This window comes from Pristis pectinata, chromosome 21, assembly GCF_009764475.1.
Source record: "Pristis pectinata isolate sPriPec2 chromosome 21, sPriPec2.1.pri, whole genome shotgun sequence".
NCBI classification, from domain to species: Eukaryota; Metazoa; Chordata; class Chondrichthyes; order Rhinopristiformes; family Pristidae; genus Pristis; species Pristis pectinata.
In genome coordinates this window covers 1,058,877-1,086,342 of record NC_067425.1, presented here as the reverse complement: position 1 = coordinate 1,086,342, position 27,466 = coordinate 1,058,877, and the positions used below count along the sequence as shown (strand labels likewise).

The 27,466-nt window shown below is 48.8% G+C and overlaps 1 protein-coding gene across 2 annotated transcripts in view; it reads left to right on the top strand.

Moving 5' to 3' along the window:
- Nucleotides 1–10,980: 10,980 nt before the first annotated feature.
- adora2b (adenosine A2b receptor) overlaps nt 10,981–27,466 on the top strand; it is a 31,893-nt gene continuing 15,407 nt past the window's right edge. For both annotated transcript variants that reach the window (XR_007957941.1, XM_052035741.1), the window contains exon 1: nt 10,981–11,350. Coding sequence is in view for 1 of the 2 variants with exons in the window: in XM_052035741.1 (XP_051891701.1) it covers nt 11,034–11,350 (317 nt within the window). In the remaining variant the exon portion in view is untranslated. The remainder of the gene's footprint in view (nt 11,351–27,466) is intronic.

Sequence of the window (27,466 nt, the reverse complement as noted above, 5' to 3'; positions counted from 1 at the left end):
AGATACTTGAAGAGGGGCTGCAACCTCTCGCACTCCACGTACGCGTGGTACACCGTCTCCTCCTGGCCACAGAAGTGACAGGCGGCCGGGGTGTTGATGAACCGGCTCAAGAATCAGTTGCACGGCACTGCCCGGTGCAACACCCTCCACCCCAGGTCCCCGATGTACAGTGGGAGGACTCCAGCGTACAGAGACCTCCACCGGGGACCCCCCCCGTCAGTACTGCCCCTTTTTTTTACAAAACGTTTATTCGTTTAAAACAAAAACACTACAAAACAACCAACAGCAAACACGCTACATCGAATACAGAAAGAAACAACCCGGCCGAAACCAATACCCACGCAACACTATGCCCGCAACTGCACAACGCACGACACTTCACACCAGAATCCCATCCGTCTCATCCACCACACACACGATCCCCTGAGGGGCCCAGCGAGCGCGGAACTCGGCCAGGGCGCCCGAGGAGACCGCGTGCTCCCTTTCCAATGACACCTGCGCGCGCACGTAAGCGCAGAAGATGGGCAGGCAGGCCGACCTGCCGGGACCCTCGGCTGCCCGCCGCCGCGTCCCGTGGATGGCCAGCTTGGCCAGGCCAAGCAGGAGACCCACCAGGAGATCTGCCGCGTGCCCCTCCCCACGCCACACCGGGTCCCCGTAAACCAACAGCGCCGGGCTGAAGTGCATCAGTACCACCCCTCCCACAGTGTGGCACTCTCTCATCATGAGTGTGTGTCAATGTGAGTGAGAGCCTGTGTGTGTATTTGAGTGAGAGAATGTGTGGAATCCATGTGTGAGTGTGAATCTGTGTGGCATGTGTGTGAACATTCGAGTGTCCATATGTTTGCATGAAAGTGTATGTGTGTTTGTGTGAAAGTGTATATGAGAGTGGAAGTGTATTTCACGTGAGTGTGTGTGTGTGTGTAAAGTGGGAGTTTCTGTGTTTCTGTGTGGGAATGTGTGTATAAATGTGTGTGAGTATTTGTGTGAGTGAGAGCCTGTGTAGTGTGTGAATATGTATGAGTGTGAGTACACATCTGTGAGAGTATGCACGAGTGCATGTGTGTGTGAGCACAGTTATTTGTGAAAGTGAGACTGAGTGACTGTGAGAGAGTGCGGGCATCTGTGTGAGTGTTTGCTGCAACTGTGTGTGTGAGTCTGTGTGACTGTGTGTGTGTGTGTGTGTGTGTGTGTGTGAGAGAGAGAGAGAGCTTGTGTGCGTGAGTGTGTGTGTGCGTGAGTGTGTGTGTGTGTGTGTGTGTGTGTGTGAGAGAGAGAGAGCTTGTGTGCGTGAGTGTGTGTGAGTATGTGTGAGTGTGTGCTGTGGACAGACCATCCATCAAACATTCACTGCCGACTTGTGTTCAGCTTCCTGTTGTGTTTGCAGTTAAAAAAAATTCAAGCAACTTCTCTTAAAAGTCCCAGTTTGCTTAAAATAGGGTCAGTGGATTTTGTGAGTGGGTGTGGTTGTGGCTGACAGACTCTGTTGGTCTCCAGGGGAGCGATGCAGCTGTGTTCTCGGTGTTTCACACAAGCTTTGAAGCAATTACACAGACAGAGGCTGTGGCAACAGGGACCGAGATAAACACAGCTCCTCATGTGTCCCAGTGGGAGGGGCTGAGGACACAGCATCCAGAGCCCAAATCTCAAGTGGTGGACTCAGGAGGGAGGAGCAGTCAGAGTGAGGGAGGGGAGGGAGACGGAAGAGGCTGAGACCCCACTTGGCCCTGCCCAGACTACAACTGGGTCTGACCCACTTGTGGGCCTGACCCAGTCCACCAGCCGCTGAGCCAACAAAGGCACCAAGCATTGGACACATAAACCCCACAGCCTAATCTGATTGTGTGCTCTTGTCTGCTCCCAGTAAACTCTCACCCTCTCACATCAAGAATCCCACCGCCCTAAAACTGTTCAAAGACTTTGCTTCCATTGTCCTTTGAGGAAGAGAGTTCCAAAGATTCACTGCCCTTTGAGAGAAAAGAACTCATTTCTTCTTACACACACAATGCCTTATGTTTAAACAGTGAGTCCTGGCTTCTGATTTTCCCATGGAAGGAGACGTCCACTTGTCAGGACCCCCCCAGGATGTTATTTGTTGCAGTCGGGTCTCCCCTCCCCAGCAGATACAAATCCCCCTTCCTTCACAAGACAACCCATCTGTTCCAGAGATTTGTTAGGTTACTGTCCCTGAACCACTGCGAACGTATTAACATCCTTCCTTAAACCAGGAGACCAATACCTTACGTGGAATGGCAGATGTGGTCTCAACGGTCCCTGACACAACTGAAGAACAACCTATCGACTTTTGTATCCAATTCCCTTCATAGTTAGCAACACCAATGTGTTAGCTTTCTTAATTACCTGTTGTACCTGCCCCCCTGGACTCTGGGGAATCGCGCACAGGACACCTGGATCTCTCTAAAGTCAAAGCACTGTGATCTCTCACTGTTAGGATCAGTTTTCTGCCTAAATGGACAACTCCACATTCTACTCCACTCGCCAGACCTTTCCCCACTCATTAACAATCTGTATTCTTTTGTATTGTTCCCTTCACAACTTGCTCCTCCTGCGTATCAGCAAATGTAGTGAATGTGCCTTCAGTGACTTCATCTGGATGCTCGTATAAATTGGAACAAGTTAATGCCTTTTCCTTTCCACAGGTACAGTGGGGGATTTCTGGCACCGGTGGGCTCCTCAGGGGCTCTGGAGAGTGATGCCCATGTTATAGTCCGAAACTGTAAACTGTGCGGATCCTGAAGTGCTGCAACACTGTAGTGATGTGATTCTGGAATCACCGAACAAAGCTCCTTTGGTAAAGGACGAAAACAGACTGACAAACAACTTCATCCAGTGCAGGGGAGGGGGGGCTTCACTGGGGGGATCTGCCGGTCAGTTTGATCCTGGGCTCGGCCAGGGTGGTCAGTCGTGGGTCCAGGCGGCAGGCGATCGAGCGTTCTGCCCAAGCTGATTGCCCGCCCCTCTTCCGGTGTTACATCCGTGCCTGTGTCCCTGGAGAAGGAGCACACGGTATCCAGCTTTATTTCATACTCTGATGTTTCCTTTCTTATCAACCTTCTAGTTGTGCTCTGGTTGTTTTTATACCTTGTGTAATCTTTTACCCACCACCTTGTCTTTGAGCAGCTAAATGGTTTCCATTTAAGTCTGAAGCTATCTTCAACCGTTTTTAGATAACATGGACAATGATTCTTCTTCCAGGCAACTTGCTTCTTCTTTGCAAAGTTTCTACTTTGTGTATGTGAAATATCCTCTTAAATCTCTGCCACTGATTGAGATGCTCCCAGTCCTCAGTCTACTGGTATTTCTGGTAACTTTATAATCTTTTTCTTTTGATTTAGTACCTTTTAGTTCTCCCGATAGCCATGGATGAATTATTTTTCCTTCTGGATTTTTGTGCCTTAAAGGAATTTTTTGCAACTTTTGCATTATTTCTTTAATACCAAGTGTTGCCTGTCCACAGTCACCCTTGAAAACAGAAGGATCAAAATCAACACTTTCACATTACACAATCAAATCCAAAATCATCTTTTGCCTGATTAGTTCCTCAACATGTTGATCCAGAAAAGCATCATTCCTAGCTCCCTACCTTTTCCTGAAAGTGGCAAACAAGTAGATAGGGTGGAAAAGAAGGCATATGGATGGCGTGCCTGCCTTCATTGGTCAAGGTGATGAGTGTAAGAGTTGGCAAGTCGTGTTGCAGCTGTATAAAACTCTGGTTAGGCCACATTTGGAGTATTGTGTGCAGTTCTGTTTGCCCATTACAGGAAGGATGTGGAGACTGTGGAGAGGTTGCAGAAGAAGTTCACCAGGACGCTGCCTGGATTAGAGGGTATGAGCTATAAGGAGAGGTTGGACAAACTTGGGTTGTTTTCTCTGGAGCAGTGGAGGCTGAGGGGAGACTGATAGAAGGTTATAAAATTATGAGGCATCGATAGGGGAGACACTCAGAATCTTTTTCCCAGGGTGGACATGTCAAATACTAGAGGGTATAACCTTAAGGTGAAAGGGTGAAAGTTTAAAGGAGATTTACGAGGCAAGTATTTTACACAGAAAGTGGTGGGTGCCTGGAATGGGCTGCCATGGGAGGTGGTGGAGGCAGAATAGCAACATTTAACAGGCACATGAACATGCAGGGAATGGAGGGAAATGGACTATGTGCAGGCAGATGGGAGTGATTAGATTGGCATTGTGGTCGGCACAGACATGGTGGGCCGAAGGGCCTGTTCCTGTGCCATTCCACGTTTTATGTTTCCAGAACACATTCCATGAATTAATTCAAGCCTACACCGGCAACGCCCCCCAACTCTTTCTCCGCTACACTGACGACTGCATTGGGGCTGCTTCCTGCACCCGTGCTGAGCTCATCAATTTCATCAACTTTGCCCCCACCTTCCACCCCGTCCTCAGATTCACTTGGTCCATCTCCAACACCTCTCTCCCCTTTCCGGATCTCTCTGTCTCCATCTCCAGAGACAGATTAATCACACAAATCTTCTACAAACCTACTGACTCCCACAGTGACCTTGACTACGCCTCTTCCCACTCTGTCACTTGTAAGGACGCCACCCCCTTCTCCCAGTTCCTCCGCCTCTGATGCATCTACTGCCATGATGAGGCTTTCCATTCCCTTCCATCACCGCCAATGCTGCCCGTATCTCCTCCACTTCCCACATGTCTGCCCTCACCCCCTCCCTCCACTGACATAACAGGAACAGGTTTCCCCTTGTCCTCACCTACCACCCCATGAGCCTCCGTATCCAACACATAATTCTCTGCAATTCCCGCTACCTCCAACGGGATCCCACCACCAGGCACATCGTCCCCTCACCTCCCCCCCCCCCCCCCCCCCCCGCTTTCTGAAGGGACCGCTCTCTCCCAACTCCCTTGTCCACTCGTCCTTCCCCACTGATAACCCCCCGGCACTTATGCCTGAACCACACCAAGTGCTACACCTGTCCCTACACCTCCTCCCTCACCATTCAGGGTCCTAAACAATCCTTCCAGGTGAGGCAGCACTTCACCTGTGAGTCTGAGGGTGTCATTTATTGCATCTGGTGCTCCCAGTGCAGCCTCCTGTACATCGGTGAGACCCGATGCGTATTGAGTGACCGCTTCGTCAAGCACCTTTGCTCTGTCTGCCGCAACAGCCAGGATCTCCCGGTGGCCACCCACTTCAATTCCTCATCCCACTCCCACACTGACATGTCTGTCCACAGCCTCCTCTACTGCCATGTTGAGGCCAGGTGCAGGTTGGAGGAGCAACACCTCATGTTCCGCCCTGGGAGTCTCCAACCTGCCGGCCTCAACGTCGATTTCTCCAACCAGAGTGAGTTACCTCCGGTAAGGTAACCTACCCCTTTTCCTTCCCCTCCCCCCACTCCTTTGTCTTCCCTTATTCCTGTGGCTCCCTCCCCCACCTTGATGACCTGCCCATCTCCTCCCCTCCCCTCCTCCATCCTTTACTCCATGGTCCACTGCCCTCTCCCACCGCATTCCTCCTCCTTCAGCCCTTTGCCTCTTCTACCCGTCACCCCTCAGCTTATTACATCTTCCCCCCTCCCCCACCCATCTACCTTCCCCCTCTCACCTGCACTCACCTGTCACCTGCCTGCGTGTGCTCCTCCCCCTCCCCCCACCTTCTTATTCTGGCTTCTGCCCTCTTCCTTCCCAGTCCTGATGAAGGGTCTCGACCCGAAATGTCGACTGTTTATTTCCCTCCATGGATGCTGCCTGACCTGCTGAGCTCCTCCAGAATTTTGTGTGTGTTGCTCCAGATTCCAGCGTCTGCAGAATTCATCTTCCAGCTTATTACAACAACTTTGATTTGTCCAGTCGACATGTTGGTTAAGGTCCTCCTTGGTTACTGTATTACCTCTAACTTCATGGCTGATGCCTAATGTTACAACTAGTATCGAGCCATAGAGTCTCACACCATGGATACAAGCCCTTTGGCCCAACCAGTCCATACCAGTTGAGATGCCTTTCTATTGCTAATTCCATTTTCTTGCATTTGGCCCATTTCCCTCTATTTTTTCCCTGTCCAGGTACCTGTCTAAATGTCTTTTAAATGTTGTAACTGTCCCCACCTCTACCACTTCCTCTGGCAGCTCGTTCCACATACCCACCTCCCTCTGTGTGAAAATGTTGCTCCTCAGGTCCCCTTTAAATCTTTCCCCTCTCACCTTAAACCTGTGTCCTCCAGTTTTAGGCTCCCCTACCCTGGGAAAGACAGCGACTATCTACCCTATCTATGTCCCTCATAATTTTATATACTGCTACAAGAATTGGGACGTTATGTTGAAACTTTACAAAACCCTGGTGAGACCGAACTTGGAGCACTGTGTGCAGTTCTGGTCACCACACTACAGGAAGGAGGTGGTTGTGCAGGAAAGAGTGTGGAGGGAGATTCACCAGGAAGTTGCTGGAGGACTTTAGATAAGGGGAGAGACTGGAGCAAAGGAGGCTGAGGGGTGAGCTGACAGAAGATTATGAGAAGCAAAGACATGGTAGATTGTCACGATCTTCATCTCATGGTCAGGGCATCAAAAATAAGGGAAGGAACTTTAAAGGGGATCTGAGGAGTAATTTTTTTTACCTCTAGAATGGTTGATATGTGGAATGTGCCAAGGATTCATAGTCATGGAGTCATACAACACGGAAACTGGCCCTTCTGACCAACTTGTCCATGCTTACCAGGGTGCCTACCTGAGCTAATCTCATTAGCCTGTGTTGGGCCCATATCCCTCTCAACCTTTCCTATCCATGCACTTGTCTAAATGTCTTTTAAACTTTGTAATTGTACCTGCCTCTACCGCTTCCTCTGGCAGCTTGTTCCGTATACCCAACACTTTCTGCGTGAACAACTTGCCCCTCAGGTCCCCTATAAGCCCCTCCCCCTCACCTTAAACTAACGTCCTCTAGTTTTAGACTCCCCTACCCTGGGAAAAAGGCTGTAACCCTAACCCTAACCTTATCTATTTAGACCTTATCCTCATGATTTTATAAACCTCTAAGCGGTCACCCCTCAGCCTCTTACACTCTATGAAAAACAGTCCCAGCCTGTCCAGTCTCTCCTTATAACTCAAGCCCTCCAGTCCCAGTAACATCCTTGTGAATTTTTTCTGCCCCCTCTCCAGTGTAATGACGTCCTATAGCTGGGCGACCAGACGTGGACAATTGACAAGACTGCACACAATGAAGGTGATTAGAGTCAGTGGAATCAGATACAATCACTATGTTCAAGAGGCACTTAGACAGACACCTAAATAAGCAAGGCAGAGAAGGATACGGTCCTAATGTGGCCAAATGGGATTAGTTGAGATGGGTAAAAGGTCGGCATGGATGTGACGGGCTGAAGGGCCTTTCCAGCTCTATGCATGAATTGGATTGTGGCACTGGGAGTAATCCTGAGGTTCTTACCTTTGAGGTCCTGCCTAGCTTCCTAAGCTCCACCTACGGGTGCTCTCCCTCAGCTCCGAGTGTTCGGGAACCTAGCACCAGGAAGGCCACAAACCACTCATGGGCCATAAGCTAATGTTAAGCAATGGAACATTGTTTGTTATGAAAGGGTTGTTTGAACACTCTGTATTTAGATGTTTTAGAACTTTTTGTAATGACAAAACCAGGTGAATACCTCCCTGAGTAGTCAGCATGGAAATAGCCCCATCGCTGGGCCTGTACAAGGTGGTGCTCTGGTCAGTGTCACTGGTCAGTGGTCAGTGTCACCAGTCAGTGGTCAGCATCACTGGTCAGTGGTCAGTGTTACTGGTCAGTGTCACTGGTCAGTGGTCAGTGTCACCAGTCAGTGGTCAGTGTCACTGGTCAATGGTCAGTGTCACCAGTCAGTGGTCAGTGTCACTGGATGGTGGTCAGTGTCACTCGTCAGTGGCCAGTGTCACCACTCAGTGGTCAGTGTCATTGGTCAGTGGTCAGTATCATTGGTCAGTGTCACCACTCAGTGGTCAGTGTCACCAGATGGTGGTCAGTGTCAGTGGTCAGTGTCACCAGTCAATGGTCAATGTCACTGGTCAGTGGTCAGTGTTATTGGTCAGTATCACCAGTCAGTATCATTGGTCAGTGACCAGTCAGTGTCACCGGTCAGTGTCACTGGTCAGTGTCACCGGTCAATGGTCAGTGTCACCAGTCAGTGTCATTGGTCAGTGACCAGTCAGTGGTCAGTGTCACTGGTCAGTGTCACTGATCAACGGTCAGTGTCACCGGTCAGTGTCATTGGTCAGTGATGGGTCAGTGGCCTGTGTCACCGGTCAGTGTCACCAGTCAATGGTCAGTGTCACTGGTCAATGGCTCCAACAATTGAAGCAGTGAACCTACCCTGGGGTCATTCATTGCCTCTGCCAGGTCAGTGTGAATGCTCCTCAGGACCAGTCTCCCAGGAGGTGTGGCAAGGCCCAGGACCTCACCTGTTAGTCACCTGTCAGCACCAGGCAGGTACATAGAACATAGAGCACAGAACAGTGCACCACAGGAACAATACCTTCTGCCTGCAAATGGTTCATATCCCTCCTTTCCCTGCCTGTTCTTGTGCCTGTCTAAATGCCTCTTAAATGTTGCTATTGCATCTGCTTCCACCACCTCCCCTGGAAACAAGTACTGTGTGTAAACAAGTTGTACCACTCTGTGTGTAAAAAATTGCCTTGTAAATCTCTTTTAAACTTTCCCCCTCTCACCTTAAGGCAACAGCTTCTAGTCTTTGACATTTCCACTCTCGGAAAAAGATTCTGACTGTCTACCCTATCTACGCCTCTCAAAATTTTATAAACTTCTATCAGGTCTCCCCTCAGCCTCTGACGCTCCAGAGAAAACAACCCACATTTGTCCAACCTCTCCGTATAGCTCACACTCTCTAATCCAGGCAACATCCTGGTGAACCTCTTCTGCACCCTCTCCAAAGCCTGCACATCCTTCCTGTTACGGGGGCGACCAGAACTGCACACAATACTCCAAATGTGGCCTGACCAAAGTTTTATACAGCTGCAACATGACTTCCTGACTTTTAGATTCAATGCCCTGATGGATGAAGGCAAGCATACCATACGCCTTCTTTACCACCCCATCTAATTGTGTTGCCACTTTCAGGGAGCTATGGACTTGCACCCCAAGATCCCTCTGTACATCAGTGCTCCTCAGGGTCCTGCCATTTACTGTATACTTTCCTCTCACGTTTAACCTCCCAAAGTGCAGCACCTCACACTTGTCCGGATTAAACTCCATCTGCCATTTCTCTGCCCACATTTCCAACTGGCTCTATCCTTCTGAATCCTTTGACAACCTTCCTCACTGTCCACAACTCTGCCAATTTTTGTGTTGTCTGCAAACTTACTGATCAGTTCACCTCCATTTTTGTCCAAATCATTAATATCTGGTATCTGGAATGAGCTGCCAGAGGGGGAGGTGGAGGCAGGAACAGTAACAACATTTAAGAGGCATCTGGACGGGTACTTGAACGAGCGGAGTGTAGAGGGAGATGGAATTATTGCAGGCAGGTGCAATTGGTGTAGAGAGGCTTGATGGTCAGCATAGATGTGGTGGGCCAAAGAGCCTGTTTCTCTGCAGCATAACTCTATGATTCTATATAATCACAAACAGAGGTCCCAGCGCTGATCCCTGTGGAACACCACTGGTCACAGACCTCCAGTCAGAGGAACAGCCCTCCACCTCTATCCTCTGCCTTCTGTGCCCAAACTAATTTTGGATCCAAGTTACCAAGTCACCATGGATCCCATGTGACTTAACCTTCTGGACCAGCCTACCATGAGGGACCTTGTCAAATACTTTACTAAGGTCCATGTAAACAACAGTCTACCCTCACCAATCGCATTCGTCATCTCCTCCAAAAACTTGTAATCCTTTACCTTCCAGTTTACCAACTGAAGAGCAGCTGATGTGAGGGGTTGTGTCCAACAATGAGCAAAGACTCTCAGCATCAAGTGGCCACTGAAGAGGTGGACTGCATGAGTCAGCAGCTTCGTGGCTGGAGACTGCTTGTCCGAAGGAAGGAGATGACCGGTAGGTAGGGTTCCTCCCACCACCACAGCAACCATTCTCAGGCTGGTTTACTGCCGCTAACTGCTCTCTCCCGTGTTATGTCGATGTTCCACAGTGAGACTGGAGTCACCTCTTGCGGATGCAGGACCTGGGCTACCTGATGGCTAGCTGACCCCTTTGCCCTACTCGCTGGGTCCAAAGGAATGTGGAGGAGCAGCTTGGTGGCTGGAAAGATGTCCTAGATGGGTAGAGATTCTATCAGGGCTTGCCGCTCCCTCCCCCCAACCTTCCCTTCTTCGGACAGTGGGGCAGTTGGTCCAGAGTTGGAGCTTGGTTGCTGAGGTACAGCTCTGGGGCCACGTCGGAGATCTGGCCTGGACCGTGCGACACCCTCTCTTCTCTGCAGCACAGACTTGAGTGACCTCAACTCACTTCACCCTGTTAGAGCGGCCTGGGACACACAAGGTTAGTTCAGCGGCAGCGGACCCTGCTATTTAAGGACGCTCCCCAAGAGGAAGGGAAATTTTAAGATTTGGAGACATTCCCTTAGGCTTGGACACGCTCCCCGCAGAGTTGGACGTGTTGGGGGAGTGGGCACATCTGGAGGCAGACACAGAGGGAGAGGGACCAGGAAGGGAGAGGGACCATGAGAGAGAGAGAGAGAGTAACAGAGAGCGGGGTACAGACTGCGGGGAGTTAGTGAGCGAAGAGGTGGACACAGGAGAGAAAAGGGAAGAGAGAAAGAGAGAGGGAGGGGAGGGAGGGAGGAAGGGGAGGGAGAGCAGGAGGAGGGGAGGGAGGGAGGGAGGAGGAGGAGGGGGAGGAGGAGGGGAGGAGGGGGAGGGGAGGGAGGAGGAGGGGGAGGAGGAGGGGAGGAGGGGGAGGAGGGAGGGAGGGAGGAGGAGGGGGAGGAGGGAGGGAGGGAGGAGGAGGGGGAGGAGGGAGGGAGGGCCGGCGGGCGAAGGGGGGAAGCGGCGGCGCCCGGCGTGGCGGCGGGAACCGGGCTGCCGATGGGACTTTACGTCGCCCTGGAGCTCCTGATCGCGCTGCTGGCGCTGCTGGGGAACGTGCTGGTCTGCTGGTCTGTGGCCGCCAACAACAACCTCAAGACGGCCACCAATTACTTCCTGGTGTCCCTGGCGGTGGCAGACATCGCGGTCGGAGCTTTCGCCATCCCGTTCGCCATCACCATTAGCCTGGGGCTCGACATCCCGTTCCACCCCTGCCTCTTCCTCGCCTGCTTCGTCCTGGTGCTGACACAGAGCTCCATCTTCAGCCTGCTCGGCGTGGCCATCGACCGCTACCTGGCCGTCAGCATCCACCTCAGGTAAGAACGGCCGAGTCTGCACAGCAGAAAGGGGTCCGAGCGGGACAGAACGGGCCAGTCTCCAAACCATCCCAGACCCAGGCCGTCCCAGACCCAGACTATGCCAGTTCCCAGACTATTCCGCTGCTTGAACACCGTTGAGCTGCCGGCAGCGGGACACTGCCATCGCTCTGCCGACCTGCCCAGAGTCTCTCCTGACCTTTGCTTCACGTGGGGCGTCCCGGTTCCACTTAAGCTGTACTTGGCTGGGCAGGTTGGGGCTGCACAATTGTGGACCAGACCGGTTTTTTAACCACAACAGTGACATTTTACTACAGATTTAATCAGCTGAATGTAAACTCCTCAGATTCCGTGTTGGGATGTGGGTCCACGTCAGTACTGAGCTAGGACAGGCTGGACGTTAACCCGGGTCGCCCGGGGCAGAATAGACGACAAGGGAACAGTACAGACACCGGAAAGTACTTACTCAGAAGGTCAGGCAGCATCTGTAGAGGGAGAAGCAAATGTTACTGAGTTATTGACCCGACACAGTAACATTTGCCGTTTCCTGCACAGTGACGATAGCAGTCCGTGGCAGAACAACAGCGAGGACTCGGTGGTCGAGCTGCCGGCGATGAGAAGCGATGGTGACTTGTTTAAACACACGGCAAATGTCATTGAGACTTGGAGAAGCAGGCAGCCCATTCCTTCTTCACACGTCCCTCCCAACCCGGCCTTCACTCACCTCCCTGACCTGTTTGGAAATGCTGACCTTGCCTTAGTCAGTGAGTCTGGGGTCTAAAGGTTGCTCGCTCGCTCTCTGTTTCATCCTGTTTTATCTTCTCTCTGCTTAGCACCGACATTTCTGTCCTACCAACGACTATAAACGCCTTGATCTCTGTTCTCGTAGGTACACTGACACTCGAAGGTGCTTTAGATCGAATGCTCTACTTTTCAAAGTTACCGCCCTAATATTCATATAGCACAGAAACAGGCCCTTCGGCCCATCGTGTCTGTGCCGACCACCAAGTATCTATCAGCACTTCAGCCATTTTCGAGTCTATACTTTGGCGTTTAGGGGCTCGTCTAAGTACTTCTTAAATGTTGTGCAAGTCTCTGCCTCACCACCCCTTGACTGATAAAAGTCTTTCTCCGATCCTAATGTAGGGCACTTAGTGAATGTCCAGTAATGTTAAGGGAGCGAAACAGCTGTTAGAACTTGTTTGGCTGCAGGATTAATGAAAGCAGAGCAACTGGAGAGAAGTTCCTGGATATAAATCCCTGGGGCACTGCATGGTAGGATTCAGACTGCCAGGTGATTTGCTGAGCTCTTGTCGTCAAGTAGTCCTCAGGGTCGAGGTTGACTAGTTCCACTCAAGTCTGAATGGTGCAGGTGCGGGTACGTGAACTCCTATAACATGGGGTACCTTCCAAGAGACTGCAGATGTTGGAATCTGGAGCAACAAACAATCTGCTGGAGGAACTTGGCGGGTCGGGCAGCATCTGTGGGGAAAAGGAATAATCAGCATGAAACATCAACGAGTCCTTTCCCCCCACAGATGCTGTTCGACCCACCGAGTTGGTAATTGGTTTATTATTGTCACATGTACAAGTTGCAGTGCAAAGCTTTGTTTACATGCCAACCATACAAGGGGAAAAAACAGAATGCAAAATATAATTTTATAGTTACCCAGAAAGTGCAGCGCAGGACCATGATGAGGTAGATTGTGAGATCAAGAGTTCACCTCTGTCATTAAGAGGTCAGTTCAGAGTCTGATAACAGCAGAGTAGAAGCTGTCGTTGAGCCTGGTGGTACTTGTTCTCAAGTTTTTGTATCTTTTGCATGACGGGAGAGAGAAGAGAGAGACCGGGTGGGTGGGGTCTCTAATTATGTCGGCTGCTTTCCTGAGGTAATGAGAAGTATAGACAGAATCCATGGAGGGGAGGCTGGTTTCTGTGATGTGCTGAACTGTGTCCACAACTCTCTGCAGTTTCTGGCAGTCCCGAACAGAGCAGTTGCCATACCAAGCCGTGCTACATCTGGACAGGGTGCTTTCTATGGTGCATCTATAAATATTGGTGAGGGTCACTAGGGACATGCCAAATTTCCTCAGCCTTCTGAGGGAGTAGAGGTGCTGCTGAGCTTTCTTGACCACATGACTGGACCAGGACAAATTGTTGGTGATATTTACACCCAGGAACTTGGTGCTCCTGCAAATTGTTTGTTGCTACCCTCCCCATGTGAGCTGGACACAGGGGCCAGGAGCAAAGAGTCAAAGGCAACTTGGAGACCAGGTTCTGCTGCACTGTTAGCATGTACATGTAGATTGACACACTCTGAACATGCACAGACTCTGAACGTGCATGCACTGAACATGCCACACTGAACATGCACATGCTCTACACGCACACACTGAACACGCACACACTGAACACACACACTGAACACGCACATGATCTGCACACACACTGAACACACACACACACTGAACACGCACACTGAACACGCACACATTGAACACACACACACCAAACATGCACATGCTCTGCACACACACACACTGAACACGCACACACTGAACATGCACACTGAACACGCACATGATCTGCACACACACTGAACACACACACACACTGAACACACACACACACTGAACACGCACACACTGAACACGCACACTCTTGTGTTGCCTACACCCCTTGGACCCCCTCCCTCACTACATTCCACCCTGATCCCCCCTTCAGTTCCCTTCCATGTCCCTCACTCACCCCTCGTTCCCCTGCTCGCTCTCTCCCACTCTGAAGGTCTGAAGGGACCCCCCCTCCTCATCCGTTCCAGACTCTCTGCAGGGTCATGCCCTACCTGCCAATTGCGGTCTGCCCCCCCCCCCCACAACCCCAGCGTGACGCCAAGTTGAACCAGGCCTCCGAACCTCTCCTGGAAAATCTTGGGGGAATCTTCAGCTGCTGCCTGTGCCAGAGAGTGGCTGTCTGCAGTTTGTAGAAAGCAGCCTACATTGTGCTGGTTCAAACCTACGTCTCACTGTGATTTTCGTACCTTTTACCCTTTCTGGGTTGTTGGTGATGCCCCGTCTCACAGTGGGAGTTAAACCAATTCTGCTGCCTTCCTGCACACGGGAACAAGTGGCTGAGCCCAGAACATGGTATCAGGGCAGGGCCAATGAACCCCGAAGCCTTCCACGCTTCCAGGCTAGGGTTGGAGTTGGAACCAGTGTAGGGCTTGGCACAGCCTCACCGAGGTCAGAGGTGAAAGGTATTGCCATCTCCCATGGTGATTGAGCCTGAGATCATCAAGGTCAGCCCTCTGGCTGCCCCTGTCGCTAACGCCCTCACTGTCCAAGGGTTCTTTACGCTGTGTGAAGTACCCGAGCTGGTGCGTGAGGCATTAGACCAGCGGGGAATCACAGAGCCATCGCTCTGCCATCCGCTGTTTGGAAGCTGGAAGGAGAAACTGGTGGATTTTACAGCCCAGTCACCAGATCTGAGACATGAAGATGCGTTTTAAGGCCGTGGGGACATCGCCGTGGGTCTCTCTTCCTCCACTACCACCTCATGGCCAAATGCCAGCGACACCCACATCCAAGTCAGGGTTCTGGGTTCTTCAAAGCGAAGGCGTTGGGGAACAAGCGACGAGAGCTCTTTCCGAATGAGGCCTGATTCTGCCCGCACTGGGATTATTGGTATCGCCTTTGTCCATTCTGGATACTTCATTCCCGGGCGGTGACGCTGCTCGCAGTAACTGTCAGGAGTAGTTTGATTTGTAAACCACTTTTATTGCAAGCTGAGCTGAACGTTCATAAATCAGGATTTACGGTCTCAGGCTTTGAGTCCAGTCTAGTTCAGCACCGTGAGCTGCCAAGTGCTGGGCGTGGGTGTCAACAAACTCGTAACCCAGAGGGCAAGAAACTGCGAGGCCGGGTCGTAAAGGCAGAAGGTGGTGAGGTGACGGGGAGAGACAGAGGGACAACTGGAGGGAGGGAAGATATCTTTATTAGTCGCATGTACATCGGGGGCAGCTCGCAAGTGTCGTCACGCTTCCGGCGCCAACATAGCATGCCCACAACTTCCTAACCTGTACGTCTTTGGAATGTGGGAGGAAACCGGAGCACCCGGAGGAAACCCACGCAGACACGGGGACAACGTACAAACTCCTTACAGGCATTGAACCCGGGTCGTTGGCGCTGTAATAGCGTTACGCTAACCGCTACACTAGGAGCTGTGCCGGGCAGAGGATCCTGAGGGGGATGGAGAATAAGGCACAACTTCTTCCCCGACCACACATTCGGGGCAGCAGGTGAACTGAAAGCTGGCGGCTTGTTTCTGTGACACTGGTTCCGAGAAGTGGGTTGTTTGTGAAGGTGAAGGCGGAATCAGTGTGACAGGGCTGGGGAACATCATGGAGTTTTTCATCTGGATTTCAGCATCTGCAGTCCTTTGTTTCTCTGGGGAACGTCATGTAGGTGATGGTGAATCACAGCCCTGGCAACACTTACTTGTGCAGAGAATAAAACATTATTCCCGGCCCTGCTGACTGTCCTTCCCTTGCACCCCTCTCCCCACCTGCCCGCTGTCACCTCCTCAGACCCGAGATACCTGAAGCAGCTTGGTCACTGGCGTTTCACCTCTGCCGGAACCTGTCACAAAAATCCGTCAGTGGAAAAAAAACAAATAAAAACACAGGAAATGCCGGAGAAACGGCGCAGATCAGCTGCGGGAAGAGCAGCAGGTTAACATCAACGGCCTTTCGTTCTCGCTGAAGCTTTTATTCTGTAAGATCATCCTGTGTGCGTGGTGAGGCTGGTGATGGCACCGCAAACTCGCAGCTGAGTGATTACTGCTTGTGCAGATTACCAGCCCAAACAAGAAGTACCTCACACACATCATTGTGTTCTTCAGCCTGACAGACTAGCTTGCTAACCAGAGCCCGATCTTCATCACACATCACCCCACATTACCGTGAGCAGGCATTCAGGAAGTGGCCAGTGCGACCTAGTTTACTGGTTGCACTGGAAAACTGCAGACTTGGTGCTGCAGTCACCCCAAATCGGATTTGTGTTAGTTTTGGTGAAGCGCAGGGACCATCAGATGTCACAGCTCACTCACCGATCTTCTTTGTCCAAACCCAATGGTTTGCACCAGGACACGTTCCATCTGAACTGATCAGGTCCAATATCCCTGCCCTCATTTCGTTTCCTCTTCAAAACGTTCAATCGGATTGGTCAGGCGGGATCTGCTCCTCACAAACCACGTTGGCTCTCTGATGAGTCCCTGCCTTTTCAAATGATCATTTCCTTACAACTTTTTCCAGTATCTTACCTACCACTGGCTCAGAGGTTAATAGTTACCAGGCCTTTCCCTGCTGCCCTTCCTGAACATCTGCCATCCTCCAATCTGGTACCTCACTTGTGGCAAGAGACCAGTGAAACATCTCAGCTGGAGCTCCAGCAGACTTTTCCCTTGCTTCCCACAGCAGTGTTGCCAAGTAAATACAGCACATGATAAAACACCAGACAATGCCTTTGACTAACAACTTTACTTATTTATTAATCACGATTGATTTAAACTCAAAGATTCAAATAAGATTCATTAACTCTTTAGTTTCACAACTCTCTTCGTTACCCTTTAGTGGGTTTAATAGAAACCCACTATTTGTATCAGATATTACCCACTGCGAGTTCTCCTTGGAGTCCCTGAGTCAGGGTCGTCTTCTTCTGTGGTTGGTCTCCGGGGTCACTGCTGCTGGTCATCTCGTCAGACACCTTTTATACATTTATTCACATCCCTCCCAAACATTGTATGTTCTTTATTGTATTTACACGGCCTTAATTCCAACCCTTATCCTTCACTTCTTCAGATTCCTGCTGGTACCATCCTACAATTATTTTAATCATTTGGATCCTAAATTGCCAGAATGTTTAACTGAGGTCTGTAATCTATCAAATGCTATGTTTCCACAGGAAGTCAGGTCCCAAACACCCCTATCTACTTGTTCTGTCCTCTGGATAGCTCGCAGTGGGATGTTTACAGTGGGATTGTCTACAGGGCTGTAAAGCTGTCTCAGCATGTTCTCACTTGAAACTGACCAGGTGCTGACTACATGACCTTCCTTCACTGTGCACATTTGTTTTGTGGCTTCCAACATCTCTTCATGGGCAGCAGAGTGTCCTCCCAAAGCCTGATGGGATACTTGACATTGCTCTGCCATTATAGGAGGCTGGGCCAAATCTCTTCAGGTCCTTGCGATTTATCTGCCTTTAAGCTCACTAAGGTATTGGGTACCTCCTCTTTATTTATGGAGACTTGCACTAGGACCTCACCTTCCCCTTCACTGAATCCTCCAACTACAAAGTCCGTTTCCTTTGTGAATACCGATGGAAAGTATTCATTTAATACCTCACTTATACTTTCTGGCTCCATTCACAAATTGCCCATTGTCCTTAATCGGCTCTACTCTTTCCCTGAATATACTTCTAAAACCCCTTTGGATTTACCTGAATCATGTCTGTCAGTGATTTCTTGTGACCCTTTTTGGTCTTCCTAATTTCCGTTTTAAGCAAGTTCCTACACCTTTCATACTCTTGACGAGCCTCCCCCGTCATTAGTTCCCTATACCTGTCCTACACTTCCTTTTTCCTCCTTATCTAACCCTCGATATCCTTCGACATCCAGGGTCTCCTATAGTTGCCACTGGTGGCTTTGGAACCTGTTGGCCTTGAACTCTTGTTGTTTCTACTTTGAATGCTTCCCTGTGCAGATGTAGGCTTACCTGCAAGTAGATGTTCCCAATCCACCTCTGCCAGGTCCTCCCTTACACTAATGAAATTGGCCTTCCCTTAATTTAAGTATTTTATATCCCTCCCTATCATCCCTATCATTTTCCATAACCACTAAAATATACCAAGTTGTGGTCACTATCTTCAGAATGCTCCCCCACTGACACTCCTTCACTTGTCCAGCTGTATTCCCCAAGGTCCAGTGATGCTCCTTCCCTCCATGCTCCAACTACTTAATGTTAGACCATTAGTTATGTTTGACCATAAGTTATAGAACAAAGAACATTACAGTGCAGTACAGGCCCTTCGGCCCATGATGTTGTGCTGACATTTTATCCTGTTCTAATATCCATCTAACCCTTCCCTCCCACATAGACCTCTATGTCTCTATCATTCATGTGGCTAAGAATCTCTTAAATGTCCCCAATTTATCTGCCCCCACAACCTCTGCCAGCAGTGCGTTCCATGCAAAAAAAACTTACCCCTGCCATCCCCCTTATATCTTCCTCCAATCACCTTAAAATTATGCCCCTTCTGTTAGCCATTGTCGCCCTGGGAAAGTCTCTGACTGTCCACTTGATCTATGCCTCTTATCATCTTGTACACCTCTATTGAGTCTCCTCTCATTCCCCTTCTCTCCAAAGAGAAAAGCCCCAGCTTGCTCAACCTAGCCTCATAAGACATGCTCTCCAATCCAGGCAACATCTTGGTAAATCTCCTCTGCACCCTCTCTAAAGCTTCCACGTCCTTCCTATAATGAGGTGACCAGAACTGAACACAAGACAAGTTAAGACAAGTTTTTCACTGTACCTCGGTACAAGTGACAATAATAAACCAATACCAATACTCCAAGTGTGGTCTAACCAGTGCTCAATAGAACTGCAACATCACCTCGCGGATCTTGAACTTAATACCCCGACTAATGAAGGCAAATGCACCATAAGCTTTCTTAACAACCCTATCGATTTGTGCGGCAACCTTGAGGGATCTATGAATGTGGACCCCAAGATCCATCTGTTCCTCCACACTGCTAAGAGTCCTGCCATTAACCTTGTATTCTACCTTCAAATTTGATCTTCCAAAGTGTATCACCTCACACTTATCCGGGTTGAACTCCATCTGCCACTTCTCAGCCCAGATCAGCATTCTATCAATATCCTGATGTAATCTATGTTCGACCATAACATATATGAGTACAATTAGGCCATTCGGCCCGTTGATCATGGCTGATTTTTTTTCAACTCCATTCTCCTGCTTTTTCTCCTGAACGCCTGACTGCCTTCTGAGAACACTTCTGTGCCCCGGTGTCCCTGGAGAGGAGGCATGCAATGTCCAGTGGCTCACTGGAGGTTTCCAGGACCACAGAGACTGGAGTGTATCTTGACTCAGAGGACAATGATTTAAGTTTTTTGTGTTTTAAGTAAAGTTTTTAAAAACAAAAATGATAACAACTGAAAGAGGAAAGATGCAGAGAGAAACTCCTTGGTGTTAGCTGTTGACACCCACCTGTCTCCATTTAAAATCATGAGGGGCATAGACAGGGTGAATGTGCACAGTCTTTTTCCCAGGGTTGGGGAATCAAGAACTCAAGGTCATAGGTTTAAGGTGAGACGGGAGAGATTTAAATGGAATGTGAGGGGTAACTTTTTCACCCAGAGGGAGTCAGTATACAGAATGAGCTGCCAGAGTGTGGTTCAGGAAGGTACATTAACAACATTTAAAAGGCACTTGGACAGGTACATGGATAGGAAAGGTTCAGAGGGATATGGGCCAAATGGCAATTGCTTAGATGGGCATCTTGGTCGGCATGGACTGGTTGGGCCAAAGGGTCTGTTTCCGTGCTGTATGACTCTATGACCAGTATGTCGATCACTGTGCTGTAATTTTGCTCCCATGGAAGGATCTACAAACAACTCGTAACCACCTCTCTGAGTCTTACAACAGCCTGGGGCTGAGCTTGAACCCTGGCAAGATAAAAGTTTACCACCAGCCTAGTTGGTCACTGAGACCCAGCGAAGAAGAATCAAAACTTGATTCAGATATCATCCTTGACCCTGAGGGATTGCTGACAATGAAGCCTCCCTCACTGATGGAGTCATAGAGCACTACAGCACTGAAACAGGCCCTTCGACCCATCCAGTCCATGCCAACCTGATCTACTAACTAGTCCCATCTACCTGCACCCGGACCATATTCCTCCAAACCCCTCCCATCCATGTACCCATCCAAACCTCTCTTAAAACTTGCAATTGAACCCACATCCACCACTTCTGCTGGCAGCTCATACCACACTCGCACTACCTTCTGAGTGAAGTAGTTCCCCCTCAGATTCCCCTAAAATGTTTCACCTTTCACCCTAAACCTATGTCCCCTAGTTCTAGTCTCACCCTACCTAAGGGGAAAAAGCCTGCATGCACTCACCCTAACTATACCCCTCATAATTTTGTATACCTCTATAAGATCTCCCCTCATTCTCCTGTGCTCCAGGGAATAAAGTCCTAACCTGTTCAACCTTTCCCTATAACTCAGGTCCTCAAGACCTGGCAACATCCTTGTAAATTTTCTCTGCACTCTTTCAAGCTTATTGATATCTTTCCTGTAGGCAGGTGACCAGAACTGCATACAATACTGCAAATTCAGCCTCAAAAACATCTTGTACAACTTAAATGTAACATCCCAAGTCCTGTACTCAAGTGCCCTGATTTATGAAGGCCAAAGTGCCAAAAGCTCTCTTTATGACCCTATCTACCTGTGGGATCTTGGGGTCCGAGTCCATAGGACACTCAAAATAGCTGCGCAGGTTGACCCTGTGGTTAAGAAGGCATATGGTGTATTGTCCTTCATCAATCGGAGAATTGAACTTAGGAGCCGAGAGGTATTGTTGCAGCTATATAGGTCACTGGTCAGACCCCACTTGGAGTATTGTGCTCAGTTCTGGTCGCCTCACTACAGGAAGGATGTGGAAGCCATAGAAAGGGTGCAGAGGAGATTTACAAGGATGCTGCCCGGAATGCAGAGCATGCCTTATGAAAGCAGGTTGAGGGAACTCAGCCTTTCCTCCCTGGAGCAACGGAGGATGAGGGTGGACCTGACAGAGGTATATAAGATGATGAGAGGTATTGATCGGGTAGATAGTCAGAGGCTTTTCCCCAGGGCTGAAATGGTGGCCACAAAAGGACATAGTTTTAAGGTGCTGGGGAGCAGGTATAGAGGAGATGTCAGGAGTAAGTTTTTTACTCAGAGAGTGGTGAGTGTGTGGTATGGGCTGCCGGCAACGGTGGTGGAGGCGGATACAATAGAGTCTTTTAAGAGACTGTTGGATGGGTATATGGAGCTGAGAAAAATAGAGGGCTATGGGTAAGCCTAGTAATTTCTAAGGTAGGGACATGTTTGGCACAGCTTTGTGGGCTGAAGGGCCTGAATTGTGCTGTAGTTTTTCTATGTTTCTATGAACTATGGATCTGTATTCCCAGGTCCCTCTGTTCTACCACACACCTCAGAGCCCTACCATTCCCTGTGTAAGTCCTCCCAAAGTGCAACACATTACTGCCTGTACAGTATCTACCACGGCTTCTGATGCTCAGTGTCAGACTCTCGGTCTGCCTGAGGAGCTGTCAGTGGGGAGTTGCTGTGGGCAGGTTATTTTGGTGAACGTACACAAGAAGCTGTCTTTGAGGTTTACATGAATTGGTAGAAGATTAAAAGTGCTCAAGACAATATTAGCAATAAACTGGCTTTTGTATAAAGGACTGGTATGTTAGTTAAAATCACATTCATTTGTTCAATATTAATGACACAGTCCATACCTACCCACCATCCCCAACTTCCCTCATTGACTTTGCTTCCTACTTTCACACCAGTCCTGCTTAACCTGAATAAATGTACTCCCCTCAACAAAGGAAGCTTTATTCACCTTAAAAAAAATGCAAATAATCTTTCCTGGATGAAATTATTCAAATGAGGTTGAAACAATTCATTGGGACTAATATTTATTTATTAGTCACATGTTCATCGAAACACTCAGTGAAATTCATCTTTTTGCGTGACTGAGAACATGCTGGAGGCAGCCTGCAAGTGCTGCCACTCTTCCGGCACCAACATAGCATGCCCACAGCTCCTAACCTATACGTCTTTGTAATGTGGGAGGAAACCGGAGCACCCGGAGGAAACCCATGAGACATGGGGAGACCGTACAAACTCCTTGCAGACAGGGGTGGGAATTGAACCCAGGTTGCTGGCACTGTAATAGCATTATGCTAACTGCTACACTACCGTGCTACCTTATTGTGCATAATTATAAGCCTATATTATGCAACCTCTTCCTTCTGAAAATAACCAAGATTAACCCTTTGACTGTTCAGTGCAGTAACAGATGTATGAATTGCTTAATGATTTTTATTTCAAGAGTTGGTGCATTTTATCCTGCATCCACACAGCAGCGGACCACATCAGTGGAATTCCCTAGGGTCTGCACCGGACCACATCAGTGGAATTTCCTAGGGTCTGCACTGGACCACATCAATGGAATTTCCTAGGGTCTGTACCGGACCACATCAGTGGAATTCCTTAGGCTTCTACACTGGATCACTGCCTTTCTTGATGTACATTAATGACTTGGACGTAGGTGTTCAGGGCACAATTTCCAAAGAAACAGATGACTTGAAACTTGATGCCTGGTGAATTGAGAGGTTATTGGGAGATTCCAAGAAGACAGACAGCCTGCTGGAAGTTAATGCCAAGTAATGGTAACATTTGAACTCAAGAAAGGAATTAGGAAAGCCAGGAGGGGCCATGAAAAGTCCTTAGCAAGTAGGATTAAGGAGAATCCAAAGGTATTCTATACCTACATCAGGAATAAGAGGATAACGAACGAAAGGGTAGGACCACTTAAGGGTAAAGAAGGGAATTTATGTTTGGATGCAGAGGATGAGGGTGAGGTTCTGAATGAGCATTTCTCTTCAGTATTTACCCAGGAAAGGGACATGCAGGACGCAGAAATTGGAGCTGAGGGTGGAAACATGTTAGGGCATTTAGAGGTCAAGGAAGAGGTAGTGTTCGGTCTCCTAAACAGTATTAAGGTGGATAAGTTCCCAGGGCCCGATGGAATATACCCCAGGTTACTGAGGGAGGCAAGAGAGGAAATTGCTGGGGCCTTGACCAGTATCTTTGTGTCCTCTTTGACCAGGGATGAGGTCCCGGAGGACTGGCAAGTGGCTAATGTTGTTCCTCTATTTATGAAAGGAACAAGGGAAAATCTGGGGAACTATAGACTGGTGAGTCTCATGTCAGCTGTAGGAAAATTGCTGAAGAAAATTCTTAGAGATAGGGTATATGAGCATCTGGAATCCAATGGCTTGATTAGAGAAGGCCAGCATGGCTTTGTGCGAGGCAAGTCGTGTCTTACTAACCTGGTTAAGATTTTTGACAGGGTGATGAGAGAGATTGATGAAGGTAGAGCTGTGGATGTCATCTATATGGACTTCAGTAAGGCATTTGACAAGGTCCCACATAATCGGTTAATTAAGAAAGTTCGGATGCATGGGATCAGTGGAGAATTGACTGTGTGGATCCAGAACTTGCTTGCCTGTAGATGACATAGGGTGGTGGTTGAAAGGACTTATTCAGGCTGGAGGCCTGTGAGTAGTGATGTTTTGAAGCGATCTGTGCTGGGACCTCTGCAGTTTGTGATGTACATAAATGACCTGGATGAGTATGTTGATGGATGGGTTGGTAAGTTTGCAGACAATATGAAGATTGGTGGAGTTGTGAATAGTGTAGAAGACTGGCGATGGATACAGCATGATATCAGCTGCAGATGTGGGCAGAGAGATGGCAGATGGAGTTTAACCCAGATAAGTGTAAGGCATTGCACCTTGGTAGGACTAATGTTAAGAGGCTGTACACGTTGAAGGGCAAGACCCTTAACAGTGTTGAAGAGCAGAGAGACCTTGGGGTACAAGTCCATGACTCATTGAAAGTGGCTACACAGGTAGATAGGGTGGTTAAGAAGGCTTATGGAATGCTTGCATTTATTAATTGAGGTTTGGAGTCAAGAAGTTATGATGCATCTCTATAGAACTCTGGTTATGCTGCGTTTAAAGTATTGCGTGCAGTTCTGGTTACCTCATTATAAGAATGATGTCAAGGCTTTAGAGAGGGTGCAGAAGAGGTTTACTAGGATGCTGCTTGGATTAGAGGGCATGTGCTATCAGGAGAGGCTGGGCAAACTTGGTCTCTTTTCTCTGGAGTGGCGGAAGCTGAGGGGTGATCTGTTGGAGGTGTATAAAATTATGAGGGGCATAGATAGGGTGGACAAGCAATATCTTTCTCCCCATTATTGACCAATCCAATACCAGAGGGCATGCATTTAAGGTGAGAGGGGGTAGGTTTAGAACAGATGCGAGGGGTACGTTTTTTACTGAGAGAGTGGTGGATGCCTGGAATGCGTTGCCTGATAGGGTGGTGGAGGCAAGTTCACTGGGGGCTTTTAAGAGGGGCTTGGATGGGCACATGAATGAGAGGAAAATAGAGGGATATGGGCATTCTGCAGGTAGGAGGGATTGGCTATGTCGGCACAACATTGTGGGCTGAAGGGCCTGTTCTGTGCTGTACTGTTCTATGTTGGTTCTATGTTACATTTTGGTGGGAAGAATGTGAAGAGACTAGAGATACCATTCTAAAAGGGCTACAGGAACAGCGAGATCTTGGGGTCTTTGAAGAGAGGTTATCAACAGTGGCAGGTCAGGTAGAGGAAGTGGATCCTGGCTTTATAACTGGAGGCACAGAGTGTGGGAGTGAGGGCATTGTACCACATGGGTCAGCCACAGCTGGAGCTTTGTGTCCAGTTCTGGGCCACACTTTAGGGAAGATGTGAAGGCTCCAGATGTCGTCCCGAAATCAATTTCCCTTTCCGTCTGCTGTAAATAACACAGTGCCACGAGGTCGATTCGAACAAATACCTTTATTAGCAGTGCACTGCTAGGAGAATTCTCTTCAGCACTCGCTAAGAGTCGCTTCCTGAGTTCTCCCCGAACAAAGGGCAGACAGACATTTATACAGGAATTGTCACGCACGTCCCATGCAAACAGCGCCGCGAGTTTCGGTCAAGCTATAGAGACCCCGAGACAGCTATCACACCTTTTGTCTTAGTATAATTGAGTTATAATCAAGGCTTTCAAAGGCAGGTATCACCCTTCATTGTTCAGACCAAGTCTTCACGTCGATGTTAATTACACTCAGTATCGCCACCGTCTGACGTATCGGAATGGTTCGTTACCCGAAACAAAGGCAGTTAACATACTTAACATTCCAACCTAACTGGTGGGTCAGCAGCTTGCTAGTCCTTGCTAAAGAAATATAAATGCATATATATATTTTGTTTGCCAGTTATAGGTATGGTTGCAATTCTTAACCCTTCACTTCCTCACAGAGAGGGTGCAGGAGATTTACTGGGATCATTCGGGGGATGAGGGACTTTAGATCTGTGGATGGGCTGGAGAAGCTGGGGCAGATCTCATAGGAACAGAGGCTGTGAGGGGATCTGATGGAGGGATTTATAATCACAAAGGGTACAGACTGAGACGGCCGAGAGAAACTGTTCCCATTGGCAGAGGGGTCAAGTACCTGGGATGTAGAATGAAGGAGATTGGTAACAGGACCAAAAGTGACCCAAGGAAGAGTTTATTTCCTCAGTGAGTGGTGGGTCTGGAGTACACAGCCAGGGAAAGGAGTGGGGGCAGATACTATTGTGATGTTCAACAGGGCGCTGGATGAGTATCGGGAAGGACAGGATTTGTAGGGGTGTGGGGAGGGCGAGGGGGAGATAGGGAACTGGCTGGATTACTCATTCATCAGCAGTGACCTTCTGCCATGTTAATCAGCGTTTCCAAAAAGTACTTGCCTTTTGAAAAAGGCTGTAGGAGGAAGATGTGGTATGATTTGGAGCATAGATTGTGTAGACAGCAGGAAACTTTCCCCCACAGCAGAGTTGTGCAAAACTAGACATAGATTTAGGGTAAGAGGTTTAGAGGGTTGTGAAGGGTCTGATCTCATGGGGGTGCAGATCACATGGAAGGGGAGTCACTTCTTCCTTCACTGTCATCAATGCAGTGTTAACCTGTAAGGGCACCACAACTGGGTCTGATCCTCTCCTCATCCCAGCTCCCTGTGGTGTCACTGGACCTCACTTCCTTCAGTGCCCTGACTTACTGCCCCCATGCCCATCCATGGGATGGGCATTTTATTTTTAGACTCACACTGCTCCATTTTCGGTCAGCTCACTGACACGTGCCTGTGACTGCAAGCACATGTGAAGCAAGAACCACTTCCTATACCATGTTATGCAGAATGCTACAATATGAGAACAACACGAATCGCCCCACTGCAGCTGAAACCGTGACACATGCTTTTGTCAAAGTGCACAAAATGTTTCCAGTGTCTTGCCAGAAACAATGATCCTGCCTCCACCTCTCTGTCCTCAGAGATCACAAAGTCACAGGGACTACAGCACAGAAACAGGCCCTTCATGTCCATATCGACAATCAATACCCATCTGTACTCAGTGTGTTTAACAGCCCTGGGTCCAGAGCTTGCCTTGTTGATTCAAGTGCTCATACAGATACATATATTGTGAGAGTCTTTGTCTTCACCACCCCCTCAGACACTATTCCAGATTTCAATCAGCCTTTGAGAAATTTCCTCCTCAGATCCCCTCTAAATCTTTTACCCCTTACCCTAAATCTGTGTCTATTTTACACACCTCTGCTATGGAGAATAGTTTTCTACTGTCTACACAATCTATGCTCCAAATTACACCACACGACCTTCCTCCTAAAGCCTTGGGACGAGTATTTTTTGGAAACATTGGTTAACATGGCAGAAGGCCACTGCTGGTTTGGGCACTCCTGGAAGTGAGGAAAGTATCTTGCAACTCTCTTCTGATGCACTGATCCATCAACTACAACCTGTTAGAGTCACAATTATTTTTGCCGTTTGCTTTTTAAATGGAATGCAATTCCCCACCACCTTTGCAAGGACAATTAGGATGGGTAATACAATTAAGAAATGAATTTAAAATAAAAAAAAGAGAATACATTTTGGATGTTATTGGGAATATAAGCACCTGAGACATAAAATCACATTCCCTTTCACATTTTAATTACATATTGAAAGGAAAATGCATGGAGCATTGTTGTGGATCCGAGAACGACATTTGCTGATTCATGTGACCAGATAATTACTCTCCAGTTTGCTTTCCTGTTAGCTGCAGTGCATGTTGTAGGAGGGAATCCCTTGTTAATTAAGCTTGGCTGAAGGCACATTTCTGACCAGGTGTAGAGCTGTG